Genomic DNA, 22,405 nt, shown 5'->3' with positions numbered 1-22,405 from the left:
GTGCCAGCTCAATGGATGGGGGGTAAGGTTATCTCCACTCTTTTAAGAGGCCGTTTGGTTTTGGATTTTCTGTCTACTTAATCAGATTGTACCTGCCACACATTCAGAGTTCTCTAGAAAATCAGATACCTTCCTCAGATACCTTTTGGACAATGGGATTGATGCACACCTACTGGTCAGTCCTGTTGGTACTTAGTATCCTCAGGGAACTGAGATCATACAGAGCCCTAGCATTGGCCAAGCAATTCTTGTACTTGAATCTGACCAACCTGTCAATGCAGCACCAATCACATTACCTATGCTGCATGACAGTCTCACAGAATCAGACAGATCCTGCACCCAAATCCATCACCCTTACATCTGGCAGCCAACATGCCAAATGATTAATTGCCACAGAAAGGAGCTATTCAGCTAAAGTTCAAAACATTCTGGTTCATAGCAAAAACAAATAAACAACCCACACTTCAAAAAAAAACCAAAAAACCAAAAACAAACAAAAAAAAACGTTACTAGACTGATTTACATAGCAAAGTGGGAAAAAGTTTTCTATTTGGGCATCTGTGATGGTCTTTGCTCATGAGGAGAGTTGCCCAGTGGTCAGGGGGCTGTAACCCTTGGACATGTGAAGGGTGGGGGGTTGGTAGACGAGCTGTGGCCTTCCAATCCACTGGGCTCTGACTTAGGGCCCTGTGAGGGTAACAAAAGGGTCTGACACCCAGGAGCACTTTAAGATCTCAATCTCTGGGCCACTTCCTATCAGAGTTCGCAGTCTGTAACAGGAGACTGTGAAGGGGGTCAGCTCACCACTTGGGCTTGGCTCGGCAAGGTAGCTCTCTCTCTCTTGGGGTGGCAGCTGCCTCCTCATGTGCCTTGGCACACTGGTCAGGTCAGTACCAAGTCTCTCCCTTTCAGGGGTAGTCAATATACAAAACATGAGGAATGAACACAAATAAACTGGGTTAGTATGTGGGAGGGGAATATGTATCCTTCTCAGGGTCTATCAGAGACAAGCCCTCCCTCCCCTCAGGGAAGGACAATCAGGCAGCTGGTGATGGGAGAAATCCTGCTTTCCCTCAGGCCTTTCCTCAGGAGTTGCAAGGTAAACTTCCCTGGCCTGTCCACAAATAAGCTGTTCTTCTCCTTTTTAACTCTTTCTCCAGTCTGTGTATCTCTTGCAGGTGTGGTGGGGCAGGACTGGCTGTGCCCAGAGCAGCTCCTTAACCCCTTGTGGCCCAGTGTGGAGTATCCCATCTCAGCATCCTCAAAATCACCTGACATCCTTGACAATCAAATTTCTTCTGTTTTGTTCCATTGACTAGCCCTAAAACAATTGAGATTTCCCATAAAGAGTATATTTAGCAATACTTTCTGCACATTACTCTCATATTCAGGACCATATACCGTATCTCTCACTGTACAGATACTAAATTCTTCAAGGATCTCATGCTCATATTTTCCCCACTTCCCTGGGACCTCAATATAGTGTTAATAGGCTAAATGGGCCTCCTCTGTGAGATCCTAGTGAGCTATTCTTATACAGCCCATCCATGAATACTATCTTCCTTGCAGCCATAACTTCAGCTTGGAGAGTACGTAGGTGAAATTCAGGCTTTCATGGCTGGTCCACATTACATGGTACTCCATAAAGATAAGTAAAAGTAGCAAAGAGTCCTGTGACATCTTATAGACTAACAGACATATTGGAGCATGAGCTTTCGTGGGTGAATGCCCACTTCGTCGGATGCAGATAAGGTGACTCTTAGGCCTCAGCACAAGTTTCTGTCTAAGATCAAGTCAGATTTTAATTTAAATACTTTTATTCAGTTACCAATTTTCTTCCCCAAAGCTCATTTAAATTAAGAGGAAGCTAAACTAGACATCTTTGATATGTGGGGGGCACTATCTTATTATCTTGGTAGGACATGGCCTTTGAGGAACTCCCCTAGATTTTTTGTGACCTCTGAAGACAAGATTAAGGTTCAGACCATATCTTCTCAAAGACTGCATAAATAGATATTTAACTATAAGATCCTGCTGTGGGTTAGCCAGGTAAGATCCATGTATATACATTGCAGCCCACTCCCCTGAGGTAGCCTGTATTGATGCCATAAGGAACATTCTTATTTTAGAAAGTTACAGTATGGTTACATGGAAATGAGTCCACATTTTCACCCAGCACTATTCCTTAGTTGAGGCTTCCAGACTGAATGTCTGCTTTGGTAGAGCTGTCCTGCAATCCTTGTTTAAATAGAACTCCTTAGTTCCCACCGTCAAGCCGGGAGGTGTGATCTATACAGACAATCACTGAAAGAAATAAAAATGGTTATGTACCTTACTATTGTTCTCCAAGATGTATTGTTCACATGGATCCAACAACCCACCTTCCTTCCACACTTCTGCAGACTCCTAGAGCTCTGGAATTCTGTGTTGGCAAAGGAACTGAGGGACAATTACCCAGGCTCTGCCATTTATTCCCTTGGGTGAGGGCATCCAGACAGAAAGTGTGGCCCTAGTGGACACTGCTGGCCAAAAGAATCCAGTCACATGCTCATGAAATTCATGCTCACCAGAAGTGGGATCCAATTGGACAACACATCTAAGAGAAACCCCAGTTCCTGTAAAGCCAAGTCCCCATTCTCTCCCAGGTACTTGAGTAACATTGGAAAGTATGTTTTTTAATGAACAGGGAAGGCTAGCAGAACTAAAAAAGAAAGCCAAAGCCGGCTTTAATGTTTGTGTGCCCGGGTATATTTATTTTACCCATGAGTTTATATCTTTTATAGACAGACACACAGAATTACTATCCCAGAAACTGTATTCATTCTTCACTTTGTAACTGCACTATGGATAGGAATTTTGAACATATGATTGATGGACATTTCAGACTTCCTGAGGGTTGGGTACCGTGTTTATAAAAATGGAGAGTCGCAGTGAAATGCATTCTGAGACTATTTAGACATACACCACAATTCTTTCTTCCCCAAGAGCTAACTTCAATTTCAGTGTGCTACAAGCTGCTTTGTGAGGATGTGGCAGCAACAGGCTACATAAATCAAGTTAAAGCATAAAAGGGCTATCAATATTTCCAGACAATAGAACATAAAGTAATTATAGAATCAGAGCAAAACATGCAGGTTGGTGTAAAGATTAATACTTTGTTTAATACCTTCTGTATTATTGTATGTTAACCACCAACCAGGATATTGTTGCATTATACAAAATATGATTTTAAAAGGAGCTTTATTATTGGTGGCAACACTATCATGATATTTGCTAATGTACATTATGTATGAAACGTATCTTTATTTTTACTAATAATTGTTTTTGGTATTAAGAGGAAGACAAAATGGCATTGTTGTTTTAAAATCAAGGAAGATACAATTAGCCATGAAATTCACTGGACAAAATTTGATGTCGGATTAGATTAGTTTTGGAAAGTTCTTAAGCCTAGTATAAACAAAGTGCGTTTTAAAATCAAAAGAAAGCAATAATTTGCACTATCTAATGTGACTATGAAAATGCAAATGGCCTTCAAAAATGGCTTTTAAAAAATTCTCTTTCAGGGACGAAGCTGTGAGCTTAATTACAATGATTGCCTAATACAGACCTGCTCCGCTGGGTTTCTTTGCAATGATGGAATAAACAATATCACCTGCTTACCTGCTATCCCCCAAAGCAACAAAACTATCACTGAAATGGATGGAGTGCCCCCTACTGAGATTTTAGACAGTGATCTTACTCCAGCAAAATCTGTTTCTACTGGGATTTGGTCTAAACATGCTACTCCTGATTTTCATACAATGCAACTATCCCAAGGTAAGATGGTGATAACAGGATGAATGAAGCTCTGAAGAATCCACATGTTGAAACTTGTCTCTTTTTTAGTGCCTTATAACGGGTGACAGTGTAGAACAAAAATGTTTTCTTTTCCTCTGCTCTGTTTGTTTTCCAAATCTTAACTCTTTTTTTCTATTATACCTCATTCTCTCTATGTGAGTTTTCTTACCATCCTTAGTTAATCTGTCTAAACATAATTGGAAGTTTAGTGTTTTCTTTCAGAAAATAATTTCCTGTCCCAGCCCTACCAGTGCAGAAAATTGAACTCTCTCGTCACCTAGTTTTCATTTAGCTTTGTTGGTGTGTACAATTTTGTTTGCCTCATATCCTGTTCAGCTCTCTCTGACCCTAGTTCCAACCTCCTATTCTTCCATGGCTCGTCAGCAGCAGGCAGATAATGTGCCTTGCTCTATGGGGACCTTGGCCTTCTTTTTCTAGTTCACATCTTCACTCAGTGCATCCTTTTCTTTGCTTAGGAATGTTTTTATACATAAGAACATCTACAACAATATCATCAAGCTTTTGTTCAGTTGAACTGTTTATAGCTGTGTTTTTCACATGCAGAGAAATTAAAGGCCCTTGCACTAATTTGGAAACCTTTTCTCTAAAATTGAACAGTACTGTAAGGGTAGGAGTCTATTTTGACTGTCATATGTTTAATAGTACATCTACACTGCAGCTGGAGGTATAATTTGCAGCTTCGAAGATATACATGCACTTGCTTAGATCAAGCCGCCACGCTAAAAATAGCAGTCTAATCCAAACCAAGGCCCCAGGTAAGTATTCAGGAACCTAGCCATTGTCGCCACCTATGCATGCCTTGCTACACTGCTATTTTTAGCACTCTAGCTTGATCAAAGTAAGTGCTGGAGATTATACCTCCAGCTGCACTGTAGACACACCCTAAATTGTGATCTATTAATTTAATTAATGGTAGTAAACATTATGTTGGACATTGTACATTAAATGCTATAATTGCTTGCTTCTATCTCAAGTGTCTCCCAAAGTGATTACTTTTATAAGAAGTAAGTCATTTTAGAGGTCCTGGTTTTATTTAGGTAATGCAGTTTTATTTAACATTTGATTTTCTGTAGAGGCTCATCGTTTCAGGATTTGTCGCCGTTATGTTTTTTTTTAAGTAGGTAATAGTTGCAGATAAGCAAATTGTATGAGATCCAATTAGTAAATATAACAGTAATTCTTCCAACACATCATATCAACTAATTCACTGAAGTTCGCAGTGGCAAAGATTTGTAATTCATTTATTTTTATATTGATTTAGAAAATTTAATACCTTTGTTCTGAGCAATGCCATTTGTTCTGACTCTGGCCCTCACACAGAAAGTGAGTAATGGGAGGGTTTGCGTTTACTTAGCTCTTGAGGTCACTAAAACCTCTCTTACACTTTTATTAAGAATATGATTTATGGAGTTGTATTTGTCTGCTATATAATGCCTTGGTGAGAATTAATGGTTTGTAGGTGGCAGTGCAATTTGCTGCAGATTCAGCCCAGGGCCAAAGTTGTTCATTTTTTATTTTCTTCTAATTCTTTTCTACTTTTTGTCCTTAAAGGTCTGAAAAAGACAGACATTGTCAGCTATGGGATTCTTCTGACCACTGATGTGGCTAACTTAAATTCCAGCATATCTTTTGAAAGCAATAGACTAGGAGAAGTAATTGCCACTGGAGAGTCTTCAACAATGTTCAGGCTAGCTTCCTCAACAGATGTTCTCTCTCCACAAATTCTTAGTTTTGCTGCTCTAGTCTCACAGATAAAGTCTGACATCACACCTCTGCCACATGTGGCTATTGGTACTTCCATAGATTTAATGTCAGGATTGCTTCCCCAGGATAAGTATGATATGACCCCATTTATCAGTTGTTCCTTAATGACAGTTTCTGTTTACTCAACACAAGCTTCATCATTAGAGAGCCATCAGACTGTTTCTTTATCGGCAACAGACGTGAGTTCAGTAATTAGTAGCATACCAGGAGTTGAGATTGAATTAAATAGTTACTCATTACTCTCCCATGGATGCCTGCTTACAACTGCTTCTACAAGTGCACCTTCAATTCTCTCTAGGTTGCCTCAAGAGGGTACTGGAGAACAGTCATCTGTTTTCTCAACATCAGTAGGAGAGCACTGGAGTTTACTGAACCCCTCAGTAGCTCTTGATTCTCCTGTTAAGACATTTATTTCAAAACAGGTAGCTTTCTTTAGCTTATTAGTTATGCACAAAGCCCAAATGCAAACATCCCTTCCCACTGAATGTCTGGTTATTATCTTTTCATCCATCGACCAGAGACTCTCAAACATCAAATCACAGTCTGCTGATTCTTTAAGTGAATTAAGTCAAACATGTACAATGTGTTCTATGACTGAAATAAAACCCTCTGATGAATTCTCAGATCAAGTTTTGCATAGCAAACAGTCCCCTTTTTATGAGACATTCTGGATGAACTCAATGATATTAACCAGCTGGTTCACATTAATGGGAGCTACTGCTATTACTTCTGGGCATTCATTTTCTTCAGCTAGTGAAATAGCATCATCAGTGAAGTTCACAGAACTGTCATCCTCATATCCCACTAAAGGGAGTACAGTTAAATTCCTAACAGAAGGATACATTCTATCTATGTCCTTGCAAATATTGAACACTATTTTTCCATGTATTCATGTAACCATTGTATCTTCACAAACCATCTTTATAGAACCATCATTTTCATCAATTATGTACTCACAAGAAATCAACAAAGATTTGACAAGAAAATTAACTGCTGCCGAGAAGCTGACGGCAAAACCAATCCTACTGTTGGAATTAAATCTATATGATCTCTTTATGGACGTGTTTCAGTTAAAGGGTCAAGATACTTTCTTACATACTCAGCTGAGTGGTGCACTTCAAGAACCAGTTACCAGTCACATAGCAGATAGTTCTTCTGAGCTCAAAACAAATTTACAGATCAATTCAGATGAGACTCTGAAAATATTTTCCAAAACAGTTCAATCAAGTGTTCTGGATATGCACCTTCTGCCTATGGAAGTTCAATATATAAACATAATGGTTGATTACCCTGAAGGGCATTCATTATTTGCATCTTCTAGTGACATGCTGTCTTACTCAGTTTTACTTGGGCAATTGCCCCATGTAGAAATGCATTCTCCTAAAATTTTAGAAACACAGGATTTATTATCTCATGCTGATTATCTGATTTTAAATTCTGCCTTACAAGAGTCTAGCAGTACTTCATGGGAATATTTGAGATGGACACTCAGTACTGATATTCATGATAAGGAACTTCTAACAAGTCTAAACAGTCTTTTACCCAAATATCATAGTATGTCTGCAGTGGATTCAACTCCTGGCCTTTATCAGCTGACATTGTCTGGTGAGTTTCCCATTTATATTCAGTAAACTTTTGGAGTTGGTGTTTTTTATAGAGATGAAAGAGCCTGTCATGGTTGCCAGGTGCTCAAAACAGATTCATTGTAATCAGGGCAGGAGCCAGTTCAATGGATATGACACCTGCTGCTGTACCTGACACAGATGGTTATCCTTCATGCACTGCCACATAGGCTATCAGATCAATATAAAAGTACGTTGGAGACTGCTATACTGCTGGCAGGCAATCAGAGACTGAACAAGTCCAATTCATTACAATGAGTCTTTCAAAATTTCAGGTATAACGTGTGTTATTCTTTCTTTCTTTCTAATAAAAAATACATCTTTGTCTGCTTGAATACAACACAGAGAACAATTCTTCACATTTTGGGGAGAGTTGGCTTAATTACAAAAATAGAGAAAGACCAAGGTGGCTCTATGCTTTTTATCCCTGGAGAGAACTATTTTAATATGTAAAATATGATAATTATGTTGCTAGTTTTTATTCTAAAATAGGAGTCAAACAGTGGTTAAAACTTTATTAAGAACAATCATTAGTGGTATATTTGTAAGAATACAGAAACGCTTTCAGAAATGAGGTCTGAAGATTTAGGAAAAAAAAATTTAAAAACAGGCCTATGAATTCTAAAGTAGGAAAAATAATAGATTTTTTAAAGCTGCTATACAAATATTGATTTTGTTGGAATATATTCAAAACACTCTTCTGCGTTTTGCCAGGAAAAGCCTGTAAAATTAATGGCAGTGAATCCTGAGAAAGGCTTACAGCTTTCAGAGCTTCTTTACCTTTGCTTGAGGTTTACATTGTGAAAACCGGATTGCTTTTATTTTGTTGAATCTGGACCATGAAGAGAACACACAAAGTTTTCTTGAATGTAAAAGGCAGGAACAAAAATATTGTCACTTGCATTTTGGCATAACTTTTTTTAGTATGTGGAAAGAGAAATCATTCTTCTTGGAGTGATTATCCATATGTACTTTACTCTTGGTGCACATGGACTTTATGTATGTACAATTGGACTCTATTGGCCAGCAGCTTCTGTTGGGGCTGCACCTGTGCCCTAGATATTCTGCTACCCCTCCCAAATGAAGACATAAAAGGGTGTGTGTCGGCGGGTGGGGGGGGAAGAAGGGTAGGTTCAGCTATCCCTCAGTTCCTTCTTACTGCCCATGGCTGTCAGATGGAATCTTTCAGTGCTCACCTGCTTTTTTGTCACTGTTGCAGTTAGTGCTAGTTAGTATTGTTATAGGTAGTTATTTAAGTTTTAGTTTGCCTCTTGGCTTAAAAAATATTTTTAACATTCTTTACTAATTTTTCATAGATATCCAGTAGGCTCAGTGCCCCATTTCATGTCCCTCCTGACCTATTTGCTCCAGATAACAATAAGAAATACCAAGTGTTCTGCTCCAGAGGCTCCACACTGGGCACCTTGTTCAGGTGCCTTTCTCATCCCCTCAACATTGGGACTATATATGCCTTCCCCCTGATCTGCATGATAGCAAAAGTCTTGAAGAAGCAAGATGCTGGATAGATTATGATAATAGCCCCATCACAGGTCAGGCAATTCTGGTGTTCAGATCTGGTGAATCTTTCAATGCAGCCCCACTCACCAAAAAAAAGCTGTTCAGCTGAAATTCATAACATTCTACTCCAAAGCAGGAAAGTTTCAACTATACTGATATATAAAGCTAAGTAGAAAACATTTTCTATTTGTCCATTCTCCTTTGAGAACATCCATTTCAGTGATATTGCATTATTTACTAACCCTGGAATTATCTGGACTTTCTATTAGTTTCATAAGGGTCCAACAAGCAGCAATATCTGCACATCACCCTCCAATCCAGGGCCATACTGTATTTTCTCACCCTTCAGTGGCTAGATTCTTTAAGGATTGTTCACATGTTTTTTCCCATTTTTGGGAACCCCTTCCCTCTTGGGACTTCAGTATAGGATGGATTCTCCCATTTCAGCCTTTAGCAACCAGTTCCCTATCCCACTTATCAATTAAGTCTGCCTTTTTAGTAGCCATTACATCAACTTGAAGGGTAGAGGAGTTTCAGGCCCTTATAGAGAGCCTTCCTTATATAGTGTTTCAAGCACAGGGTTAGTCTCAGGCCTCATCCCAGGCTTCTGCTCAAAATTGTTTAAGTGCTATGTGACCCATTTTATTCATCTACCAGTTTTCTTCCCCAAGCCTCATTCAGCCCTGGGGAAAGCTAAACATCATATACTTGATGTTGTAAGGGTATTGTCATATTACTTGAATAAGACAAAGTCATTCAGGAACTTTCCTAGATCTTTGCTGTGGCCTTTGGTGACAAGATTACATACAGGTCTGGCAATAGCCTCACAGAGGTTATCAAAATGAGTCTCCAGCTGCATAAGAACATGTTACAAGCTAGCCAAGTAGGATCCACCTAACCACATTAGAGCTTATTTCACTAAAGCTCAGGCAGCCTGTTTCCTCTATGAAGACTGTCCCTATTTCTGAATTCTGTAGGGCAGCTTCATGAAGTTCAATCCACACATTTACAAGACACACTGTTCTTTGGTAAAGGTGTCTAGATTGTGCGCCTATTTTGGTAGTTCTGTTGTGCAGTCACTGTTTGAGCCATTGTTAGACTGCTAGTGTGTAGAGACCACTGCTTTCTGTGCTGACCAATATTGTCTTATTGTTTACTTGTACATCTACCTCTACCTATTTGCCCTTGTCTTATATTCAGATTATAAGCCTCTTGGGGCAGGGACCATCTTTTGGTTCTGTGTATGTACAGCACATAGCTTAATGGGGTCCTGGTCTGTGGCCCCTACGCTCTATGGGAATACAAATAAATAATGAAATAATAATAACAATGGGACTCCAAATACCCATCTCTAATCACACCAACAATTCCTTGTTAGTCACAAATAGTGGAATCCATGTGGACAATAACTCCAAGAAGAAAGAAAGGTTATTTACCCTATTGTGATTCTGCAAGATATGTTGTACAAATGGATTCCATAACCCCAACCTACTTCCTCACTACTACAGAGTCCTACTCCTCTGGGATTCTGTATTGGCAAGGAACTGAGGAATGGTTGGGCCTATTGTGTTCTTTGTGCCCTCAGGTTTGGGACATAAGGCCATTTAAGGCCCAGAGTTGTCCCAACGGACATTGCTGGCCAAAAGAATCTGATCCCAGGTGCATGGAGCCCATGCACATCAAGAGTGGAATCCATGTTCAAAAGACATCTCAAAGATATACAGTTTCTATAAGGCAAGTATCTAGTCTTAATTCATAGTGTTTATGGTGAATAAAGGTCATAAAGTTACTGTATTTATTAATATGGCCTCTCATCCAATATATCAGCGGTCTCCAATCGTGGGGTGTGCTCTATAGGGGGGTGCCAAGGAATGTTTGGGGGTGTGTGGCTGGGGCCTGGGCCAGCCCCCATGGGGGGGGACAGGGAGGGAGTGCCAACCTGCTTCACTCCCAGCCCAGCTGTGCCCCAGCTGCAGGTCCCTTACCCCTGTCCAAGTCTCCCCCCTCCCGGAGCTGCAGCCCCACTCCCTGTTCTGGCTCTGGGGAGCCAAGTGAGGAGGTATGGACAAGGATAAGGGGGCATGAGATAAAAAGTTTGGGGATCATTGCCCTATATTAAACCACCTTTCCTTTCTGCTTAGGTTGTAAGCCCTTTAGGACAAGGAGTGTGTATTCTTGCCTGTCTGTTAAGTGCCTTGAACATTGGGTGACCACTGTAAAAAATCAGCAATAATCATATTGACATGTACAAGTATCTTATGTTTTGCACCATTTTGTTTAATACTCAATTACATTACTCAGCCAATGATTTACTTTCTGTTCTCGCTTTGTTGCTAATATTTAACACCCCGTTAAATAGAGCAGTTAGTAGAAAGGAAAATCTTGAACCTTGCTTTGTTTTTACAAGTTGCGCCTAATAACAGTGGAATAGCTTCCAACCTCTCCTTTTTCAGATCATATAAATTTACATTAAATATTCTATTTGGTGGTTTATGAGAGATTTTAAGCTTATGATGCCTTTGCCTTCTAATGCTGTTTTATCACATGGACTTGTCAGCTATGTTCACTAGATCTTCTATCACACTCATTATTACTTTAAGCTTTGTCTTTATCAATGATGCCAGATATGTCATTATTCATCCCCTGGTATTTAGTCCCACTGCTCCCAGGAGCTGCAGTCATGGTACTGATTTAAAATGAACCTTCCTGTCTATGCAACATTAAGAGAGTGAATAATTTCGGCATTTAAAAATGTTAGTAATATAGGTCAGCACGCTGTTAAGCATCAGAACCCTGGCCAAGAGTTTGAATGTCAGCTCTGTAAGTTAGGTAAATGACCTGAACTCGATAAGTTTGCAGTCCTCATTCTTAGCAGACATCCTCCCCAGTGATATGGTGAATGACTGCCACACAGAAGTGTTAAGTGTAAGCCTAGTCTGCTTATACTTTAATTTAGGTGCAAGCTGCTGCTTCTGAAAAGGCTTTTTGATAGGATGTATCTTTGAAGCGCCTACTAGAAAGATCCTCTGTCTTTCTAGGCAAGAGACAAACATGGGAAAAATGTCTGTGAGCTATTATCCATGGCCATAATGAGAAAAGGGAAACTAATCAATATTTTTAAAAACTTCTTTTGTTACATTCATGCCTAATCTGTCAATTTCCTAATTTGCTAAATCAGAATATATTTAACTGTATATATGTATGTATACTCTTTCTAGTTATGTATGTGTACATACACAAACATTTATGTGAACTGTACATATGCGCATACAGTTACATATTTTCCAAATTAGGAGGTATAGATATCTTTCATTTCAGTGAACATGAGGTCTATTCTGTCCCTCTGTCCTTTCAGATAAATATTGATTTTAGCTTTACTCATTGAGTATTTACTTCTGAAGTCAATAAATCTTAGTATTCATCTCACTAGAACTCAGTAGCAGTATCTGCATATTAAGCAACTTTTTTTCAGTTCTGTTTAAATTATATGGAGATATGTAAAGAATGTCATCCATCAGCATTTGTTAACATCAGACTTTCAAATCTTTAATCTATTATACCATGATTTCATGCGCAGTGATCAAGAAATTTGAGAAGGTACATGTTTATATAAGGTTGACTGTTTCAACTGCAAAATCAATTTTTAGTACAAGTCCCTGTGTAGTCTAAGGAAACTGCTGAGAGTGAGGGACAACAGATTATTCTAATATATTATGTTATGTTAAGAAAACATTGGAAGAAAATTGTCAACCAGCTCAGAACTAAAATCTCTGAATCATTTTTAAAAAGCCTGCAACTTGTAATGTGAACAGGCCATGAGAATTATAATATTGAGGCTGCTTTAGAAGAACATGAAATAGCAGGATAAGAAATTAAGAAAAGGGTCTTTGGGATTTATTCTCCTTTTACTGTGCAGGAGTAACTTCTAATAAGCTCCTTCTTTATACTGTAGAAATAACGAAATATTTTAAAATGTTGTTCTAGGATATATTTGTTTAAAATATCTGACACTTCATATAATATGTTGTGTATCCTGAAACACCCAAAATATTGTTTTTTTCAGAGAGATTTTATGAGCCCTTAGGGTAACTGATCCTTAGCAGGGGTGGTTCAACTTTATCCAGAACAGGATAAACTTTATCGCCCCAACTGTCCCTTCAGTTTGATGACAGACAAGAGGTTCCCACAGGATTTTCTCCAAAACTATAACCTCTCACAAGCAGCAATAGAGAGTTCTAATGACAGGCATTAAAGATGTGTATGTAGGGGAAGAGTGCAAAAGGAGATTTTTGCACTGTTAGTTCCTAGTAGTAGCCAAACTAGACTGCTGGCTTATAAATTTAATGTTCAAGCAGATACGGTTACTTTTTAATCCTCTATAATGCCATGTACATAAAGAAAAGAAAAGATTAACAGTTTCCTCCAGTTGTAGAAGGTTGGAAATAAAAGTACTATAATATAGGTTGTGATTTTCCTGCCCCATCCTTTTCCTTTTGAGTGCTTTTCTCAAATTACGTGCAGTCCTTTTTTAGTTCTTGTCTTAGTACCATAAGATGAAGTCCATCTATACCAAAAGAAAGTTGTTCTGAAAGACTGAATTGAAAGTTCAGCCAGCAATACAGTGCCAAGTACATAACTTAAATCTTTTTAAAAAAATACAATATTTCTATCGTAATATAATTTATTTTACAGCAGCATCTGTCTTATTTAGCACTGGTACAAACCAAATTGGTACAGACACTAGCCAACTATTTTGGCAAATGAATAAATATAAGGTAAATGTGGAGGTTTAGGGAATGAGAATTAAATTCTTTTATTAGTAAGAGGGTTAGACGTTACAGACAATGGAGAAGAGGTGGAGTTTGGGATAGATTTTAAAAATGAGTCAGTTAAGTACAGTCAGGCTATTCTAGATTGTATGGTCAGTATAAGAGAAGGATCCTGTAGAGAGACAGAGAGAGTAGATTGATTAAGTTTTGTTATTTGAGGAGAAATGGATATGAGTTAAAGAACAGGATGAGAGTTAGGGCTTATTTGATCATTAGAAAAAGGAATTAAAGTAGTCAAGATGGGAGGAGATGAAGTCATTCACACACATTTAGGAAGAGGAATCATTGAGGTGCTGTCTAATGTGTATTTGCATTACATATTAAAAGGGATTATAAACAAGTATGTAGAGATATGTGATGCAAGAGATTTTGTGGTTAAAGAGAACACAGAGCCACAATTTCAGAAATAATCTCTAATTTTTCATCTGCAAAATTTGTGGAAAATGAAGACCATGAGAGCAATACTGGCTTTTTAAATGTGCCTGTATATAGCTATCTAACTACTGCCATATAATTTTCATGTCCATATACTATTCCTTTACATTTCTAGGAGTCTTATTTGCAGGCAGAACTCATGTTTTCTGAAGCATCAATGATGCATAGTGTTACAGAGGAGCCATAGACAGTACTTTTTTTTTGAGACGTTCCTTTTTTGAATTCTTGTTTTTTCTTGAATTAATAGAAAACATATAAATGGTCAAGGGAATAGAATGGCTTCCATTTGAGGGGATACTAAAAACATTAGGATTGTTCATCTTAGAAAAGAGATGACTAAGAGGACATGGAAAAAGTGAATAGAGAAGAGTTATGTACCCTTCCCACAATTCGCAAGCCAATGAAATCTTGAAATTAATAGGAGTTAGAGTCCTACATGCTTTTGAAAATCCCACTAGGTGTCTATCTGCATTTGTATTCTGGCCCCTAGTTAATTTATGCCTCACCATATTGTATCCAAGTTATTCATCCTTGTATGCTTAAACTGATATTACCTAGACCAAATATAGACCTATGTTAAACCTGAATAAGCGATAAACAGTTGTGCAATACCATATAGTTAAGTTATCTGAAGTGGAGAGAGCTGTTAATGTAATTACCTGCTTTATTTCATATACCACATTTGAGCCTACAGTAACTTAGGTTTGTATATATTCATCAGCTTAATTTGGAACATAATGATCCTATATCATTATTTTGATCCTCTAGGTATTTTCCTGCATGTAGGAAAAGAACTAAATACTATGCAGTGAAAGCTATTACTAGTGTCCCACAGGCATTTTTCAGGCTGGCCTTTTGAGTTCCAAGTAATGTTTTTCTTAACAATACAACATTTCAATTATGTGTAAATAAATGGAAACAGATGTGCATCTTTTTTCTCATGTAAGAATATAATCATTGTACTAAGGGAAATTGTCAAAGCAAAAGGCAGCAATGGGCCATCCCTAATCTTTAATATTTCAAGAATACATGATCATTTACAATAAAGTCTCAAGTAAAATAAATTATGAAAAGAACAAATTAACTTTATGCCATTAATATTAATGCATGCTTATACAGCGGTAAGCAAACAAGATTTCAAAACAATTTTTTTTCCATTCTGAGATCAGACCCAATTGTGAGACAGGGAAGGCTGACTATATTAAACAGTTTTTTTACCTTGTTTTTGTTAATGCCAAATTGTAATTCAGAAGTAGAAATTGCTTCCTTAGCTGATATTTGAATAAAATGTGAAGTTAATATTCTAAGTGATAAAGATACAAGAAGTTATGTTGCTTCCTAGATCCTATGGGGCTGAAATAAGTAAAATCTGCTTTGATTTGTTTTCAAAAGCAAGTGATGTCCATTTCATGCATTTCATTATGCAGGGTGCCAAATTATGGCAGAAAGTTTCAAGCTATGTGTGGAATATTATATGATATTACATTTAAAGTATTGACTACTAGTTTATGAGTAAGCATACTGAGCCCAGCTGGAAAGATATGCAGTTGTCTGGAGCTGAAGTAACTGCTGCCCACCCCCAGTCACCATCACCCAGAAGAGAGGAGATAGGTCCCACCTGAGAAAGGTGATATTCTTAAATGTAATAAAATACCTCTCTCACAGCTTCCCTTGAGGGAAGTAGTCAGGAGGGGCTCTATTCCTTATCACTAATGGGGTTCCCTTCACTTGCATGATTGTTGTGGAAGGGGAGGCAAGAGGAATATTTCGGATAGCATGAGGCTTCATTAACATTTCTTCCCCGGCTGACTGGCATTAGTGGGTTACTGAATGATTTGAATTCCCCACATTAAGTTGTCAAGGGGAGCACAGAGTCTATTTCCATGAGATCATTCCTATGAACCAGGCTGCCACAGCTCAATTGGTCTAGGTGAACTAGTGGTTCAGTGAGTGGAGTTTTAGCTAGCAGTCATAAGGCTGTGTGATGGGTGTATGTCCTATGCCCCCAGGAAAGGGATGAAAACAATTACAAGCTCCTTGGAAATGAGGAGAAGAGGAACCCTGTCATGCCTCAAAGGCTGTGTGCAGACTGCCTATATTGGAAGGCAGGATCAAGAGCGCCTCTGCATTAAGAGGTAGGCTGTAAAAGGAGGATGGAGGGTGGAAGAGGCCTTTCATCACAAAGAATCATGCAGACTAGACACTGAGCTAAGAAGGTCTTGCTTGGAGGGCTATGTGGGCTTCCGCAAGGGATGATGAGAGATTACTACTTGTGTTTGTTTGGTCTTATAAAATGGAAGTCATTGTGTTCCTTAAAGAACCAGGGGACAATTGCTAGAGATAACCCTTCTAAAGAGATTGATTACTCACCACTGGTGGTATGCACCTCACATGCAAACTTGGAAGTAAATTCAGCCCTAGTGATCCTATAAGGTGTTTACAGGCTGATGTCAGTGTAACGCCATTGCAGCAGAGGGTTCTGTAAGCACTCTCATAGGGAACTGAACCTTTAGATTAAAGAGCAGTCTTCCTTGCTGCACAGCACATAATACTTGCAGATCCCTGGAATTTCAGCAGGCATAGTTTGGGGCTAACTAGAACTTGTTTACTTATTGTTAGGATCTCAGATATTTAGGTAAAAAAGTAGCCACTTACTATGTAAGTGTTTCGTTTGGTTAGTCGTTTTTTTACATACAACAATTAAATTTGACCCCTGGCTGCATCAAGACATATACAATATTTCTACATAATATTTATGGTCAGTTAGGAGATCAAACTGTTCCTTAGCTTTTGGCAGCTATCAGTAGAATAAAATCCACTTGTTAATGTTTCATATTGATCTCAGCAATAGAAAGAAATATGAGCAGGCTGATGAAAAGCAGGATTCCAGAATTAAATGCAATGGAAAATTAGTATTGGGGGGAAAAATACTTCTAGAGTAACACAACAGGGAGATTGTCCATTGTTTTTACTAGGGAAAGAAATGTTATAATTAACAGTTTGTAGGTTCCTAAAATGCTTGACAAGAGATTCCTGGAGTAGAAGATAAGATTATTTTCCTTAATCATACAAAACCAGGAAAAAAAAAAGAGGGAAGACAAAGATCTAAAAAGCACCAAGATTTCAATTACAGAAATAGACCCCTTGGACTGATTAACTCCCTGGTTTCAGCACAAACTGGTAGAACCCAGGCTGCAGTCTTCCAGCAGCGGTAAGTCAATTCAAGCTGCTTGCCAGTGGTCCCACAGGTGACTTAGGAAAGTGATCATGACTAAGGGGGCATGCTGAATTGCCACCTCTTCCAAGCAGTGATTTCCACAGGAATTTAAATTAGAGGAGGTGTTTGAATTTACAGGGGTTGAGGGGTAAGCACTCAGAATTGTCATCACTGTAACTAGTTGATGACTGCAGAGGGGATAGGAGAGAGGAGGTTTCAGGAAGGATGTAGGGAAATCACTGCCTCCAGGCAACCTTTGATGGCACTCATGTGGAGCCAATTGCAGACTTGAATCTTCCCTCTGTTGCATCTTCCCCCATGGTTAGAGGAATGTGCAAATTTCAGTCCCCAGATCTCACAGAGTGAATCTGGTCTCTCAGGTTTAAAGCTAGAGACAAATATTGACCTTTGTTACACATATTCAACTCCATTGACTTCAGTGGGGTTACAGTGTTGTGACTGAGGACAGAATCTGGCCAAAAAGTCCAAAGTGGGTAGTGACCAGCTTGGTAAAGTTCATCAAGTTGCAAATCACTGATAAATCATTCTATCCATCTCTGAGTAATAGAAAATGATTTCATAAACAAACGCTATTTTCCTAATCTCACAAGGGTCACTTTTTGATGAGGGCTGTGTTGATTACTCAGAAAGCTCAAAAGCTTGTCTCTTTCACCAACAGAAATTGGTTCACCTTATCTTTGTCTTGATTACTCAATACTTTTGAGATTATTATGCCTGATTAACTGTAGGCTGCCTCATGGCTTAGCCAAGCCAGCAATAAATTTTCTATGATTTTAGAAACATAAATTGATATATTTTGTCCTTGTTCTTAGTAAAACATTAATAATATGCTGTAAGTACTTTCTTCTTAATTAAGCAATTGCTCTAATGTATAATAAACAACAACCAGAACTGACACATTTTATGCAAACCAGTTTGAAAAGCCTAAATTTCTTATTTACATATCTGTTTGATCTGTGTGTCCGAACACTTTTTGGTTTAAGCTTGTATGGAGAAAAGCAATTCTCATGGTATTTCTGACCCAGCTGGAACAAAGAAGTGCCAAAAATGTTTTGGAAAAAAAATCACCCAGCTCCTTCAAGATTTCCAGCCTAATTTCTTGGTCATGGCATTTTCTTCACTAGTGCTACTATTCCTCTAAAGCTTATTTTACAGTACTTTGGCTTGCCTTCTTCTGCTGTGATACTAGTTATGGCTCTATCTTTGAGGATAAGAGAAGACACTTAGGGACACTTGAAAAAAGGTAATTAATTTCGGTGAATTGTTTCAAACTAATGGAGTCTCCTCTGAGTCTCTGTTTTATACTGAAAGATAGTCAATATAGGGAATATCTTTATGACCCTGATTCAGCAAGATACTTAAATCAGATGAATAGCTCCACTGCAATAAAGCTATGTGAGTGCTTAAGTACCTTGATGAATCACAGCTTATATTTGTGTCTTGTACAGTATCATTCAAAATACTGCACTTTTTTATTATAATAGAAAATAAGCAAAACGATACATTTTATTTAAATTCAATACAAAATAATTCATTTTCAACACAAAACAACACTTTTCCACTGGGAAATGGGGGAGGGGAGGGAACCAAGAATACTAGAACTTGAAAATTTTTCAGTTTTGATTACATCTAAATAAATAAACAAAAATTGTTTCATTTCAATGAAAAACTGAAACATTTCAAATAACTCAATTTTCCCCTGAAAATTTCTGAGTTGTTCAAAAAGCCATTCTTTTTTGCAAGCAAACTTTTGAGAAAGAAAATTGATCAACTCTACTAAAAACCCCTGTGATCTGTCTACTGTCCCATCTTACTGGCATCCATAATGAGAAATTGGTAGCAGCGCAATGGCTGGAGAATCCCTGGAAAAGACTGACATAGATACTGAGTATGGCTGTAAAACTTGGAAGTTTAATATAGGTTCTTGAACTATGCAGTTTTAGACTAGACTTGTCTTACTTGTTTATTTATGATGCTCTTTGGTTCTTCAGTATATCCAGATGACTGTCTCATATCTATGAACATATCCCATGATTCTTCTTGGCCTGTAATGTCAAATTATATAATTGCTAAACTCAAAAATCTGTATTTAAAAAAACTCATAAAGGCTGCACAGCCAAGCACTCAAAAAGATAGAAAATACCAGAAATAAGGTTGTCTATGCAACTTTAATTTGACCACTTGTTGGGTATACACTATGATACAGTCTTTAATTACATGATCACATACTATTTTTTAACTTGGGACCCCTGGCGTGTTTAGTACACAGGATAGATAGTGCTCAGTTAACAAACAGCTATTTGACATTTTGTTTTATCCTCATTGTTTAATGTGTGTTTTTTGGCCTTACTTACCACACACTATTCAAACCCTGCTCTGAATACAGAGTTATCAGTTTGCTCATGGGCTTTTCTGTAACGCTTATCACTATAGTATGCAAATTAATCAATTTATCTTCACAACACCCCTGAAAGGAAAGGGGGTGGTATTAACCCCATTTTACAGATGGAGAGGTGGGGCACAGCAAGATTAAGATCAACGTTCCACTAATTTTGGGTGACCAGTTTGAGACACCCATGACCTGATTTTACAGAGTATTAGAATTATGTTCAAAGCAAAGCTCCCATTGATTTAGCTGCAGCAGTGAGTGCTCAGCCCTTCTGCAAATGAGGCCCCATCGTCTCAAGTTGGACATCCAAAAAAAGAACAGAATTAGCGACCACTGGTGAAAAGTTTGGTTTAAATGACTGCCCAGCAGCATGTAGGAATACTAAGTTATTCCATTAGTTCAAGTCACACAGGTGACTTGAACTAATGGAATAACTGATAGCACTAGTAGGTTGTTAACCTCTTTGGTTGAAACTAGAAAGGGAGGAAATATTTTGCCAGCAGTTTGACAGATATTTGCTGAAGCAGAAGAATGGTGAGGTTCAAATATCTTAAGTTCTATTCCAGCCTTTGGAAGGAACTGTGCTCTACTGGTGAGAGACTCTTCCACCTGTTTCCTTCAAGTGTTATCCCTTCTGCCCCTTTCTTCTCCAATTTGTACCTATTCAAGTCCTGTCTTTTCTCACCCTGTCTTGTCCTCTCATTTCCATTTTCTTCATCCAACCATTCCCAGTTTTCACTCCTCAGACCTGTCCTGTCAGTCCCAGTCCCCCTGCCTAGTCAGTGCTAAGCTCTGCATTGGGGACTCCCCATCTGAGTCCAGTCTCCCAGATCCCAGTCTCTCCTCCCCACTAATCCCAGTCTCCTAATCCAGCCAGTCCCAGTTGTCCCAGTTCTCCCTTCCCACACTGGCTCCTCATCTAATCTGTGTCTCCTATCCTCCCAACACTTACACCCCCGGACTGGTTCTCCACCTCCATCCCCAAACTTGTCATCCAATATCAGTCTTTACCCAACACCCCTTTATCCAGTTCTTTGTCCTAATCCCCCACCCCTCCCCCATCTCCTGTCCCAGTTCCTTTGCCCAGGCAGTCCCAGTTCTCCCCACACCTCTTAGTTCATTGTTAGATCTGCCTCCAGGTGTCCCATTCCCCCTACTAGCTCCCAGCATCAATCTTGTTGTCCAGCCAGTCCCTCTCTGCCTCCAGCTCCTAATCCAATCCAGCCTGGTTCTGAAACATGCTTAATTGCTTTGTGGGGATGGTTTATGGATTAGGAGCTATGAAGGAATAGATCATTCACAGTTGCTCTGTGAGCATGGCACATGTATAGTCTGATCAGCACTAGGAGCTCTGAGGGGCTGAAGCATGCTCAATGAGGATACACTCCTCAGAAATTTTAGCTATTAAGCTAAATGCTATTAACTTCTGTTTAGCGTGTTCAAACTGTGATTTTTCAAAGGCTTATAATTTGGTCAAATTTGGATTAATTTTTACAGAAACAGCAAAAAACACATCCTTGACATAAAGTCCCCACTCACACACGGCAGTTTTCAAGTCCTTGGTCTAATGGAAGAGTGTGCTAGAGCTTCTCAAAGAAGAGGTTGTAAAAATATTTTTAAATGGCAACACAATGCATTTTCCCCTAGCCTTGTCAGAAATGGCTTAACTGTTCTGGCTGAAACTTAAAGATCACCCTGAGGCAGACACTCAGCATGGAAAATGTCAATCCAAACAATGAAAGTTTGGCAAAGTTATAAGCAACTGAAAACAGGGTCTTATAATGGGAAGTTTCAGGTGACCTGTATAATAGTGGTGCTACCAGCCCCATCTATAATAGTAAAACAATACTTTGAGGTAATTCATAGACCATTGGAGTCTTGCTAATTTAACTTTGCAAAGCTTTACAGTCTAAGTCAATCACTCTCTAGTTAAAAGTCATAATATGGAGTGAACATGGACTGGACCTTTCAATCAAAGAAGACAACTTATCACAAATATATGGAAATGCATTATTCTAGAAAATCCTCCTAGCAGCACTAGAGTCAGAAACACTGGAATAATTCTGAGTAATCTACTCAATACTTCTCAGGAAGGACAGCGTGAACTCTTTCTTCCTTCTCTTATAAAGAGGAAAGTTGTTCGGCAGTAAAGCAATGGACTTGTTTAGAATATTTATTCTTGGCTATGACACAGAATTCCTGTGTTGCCTTAAAGTGGGATTTTCAGAAGCACCTAATTGACTTAAAAGCTCAAGGTCTTAGGATTTGTGCTTCTAAGTCTCTTGGGTTCTTATGAAAATCTTGTCCTTCATCTCTCTGTGTCTTAGTTTCACATCAATTACATAACTTCACATACCACTCAAGCCAGAGAATCTTCATAATGAAGATGTATTAAAAATGTTGCTCCTTAAATCAGACAGCAACCAACACTAGGCTTCAAGAAATCATGTGTGGTAGTGTATTTTTATAGCATTAATAACTTCCTGTAAAATAATTCTGACCATAGCAAAATCCCAATCAAAATTGTATTTTAAACTAGTTTATATTTTACATTTATTACTGAGTCAGAATTATACTGCAGTCTCTAAGATAAACAAAACAAAATACAACAAGAAGGTTAAAATGTATGTGAAGGTAGAGATATGTTGAATTTGTATATGAAACACTCAAAAATCTCATGCAGTATTTTTGCTATAAATAGGTATATGATTAATAGATTCAGTCATAGATTCCAAAGCCAGAAGGCATCATT

At 38.4% G+C, this 22,405-nt stretch overlaps 1 protein-coding gene across 1 annotated transcript in view; it reads left to right on the top strand.

Annotated features, from left to right (window-relative positions):
• The window catches only part of LOC123366635 (protein eyes shut homolog), a 220,115-nt gene that overhangs the window by 20,458 nt on the left and 177,252 nt on the right, over positions 1–22,405 (top strand). Inside the window, exon 4 of the mRNA XM_045010282.1 lies at positions 3,564–3,816. Coding sequence (XP_044866217.1) covers positions 3,564–3,816 — 253 coding nt within the window. The remainder of the gene's footprint in view (positions 1–3,563; positions 3,817–22,405) is intronic.

The sequence above is a fragment of the Mauremys mutica genome, chromosome 3 (genome assembly GCF_020497125.1).
Source record: "Mauremys mutica isolate MM-2020 ecotype Southern chromosome 3, ASM2049712v1, whole genome shotgun sequence".
Lineage (NCBI taxonomy): Eukaryota > Metazoa > Chordata > Testudines > Geoemydidae > Mauremys > Mauremys mutica.
Note: the sequence above shows the minus strand (reverse complement) of the source record. Positions and strands in the feature narration are given on the sequence as shown.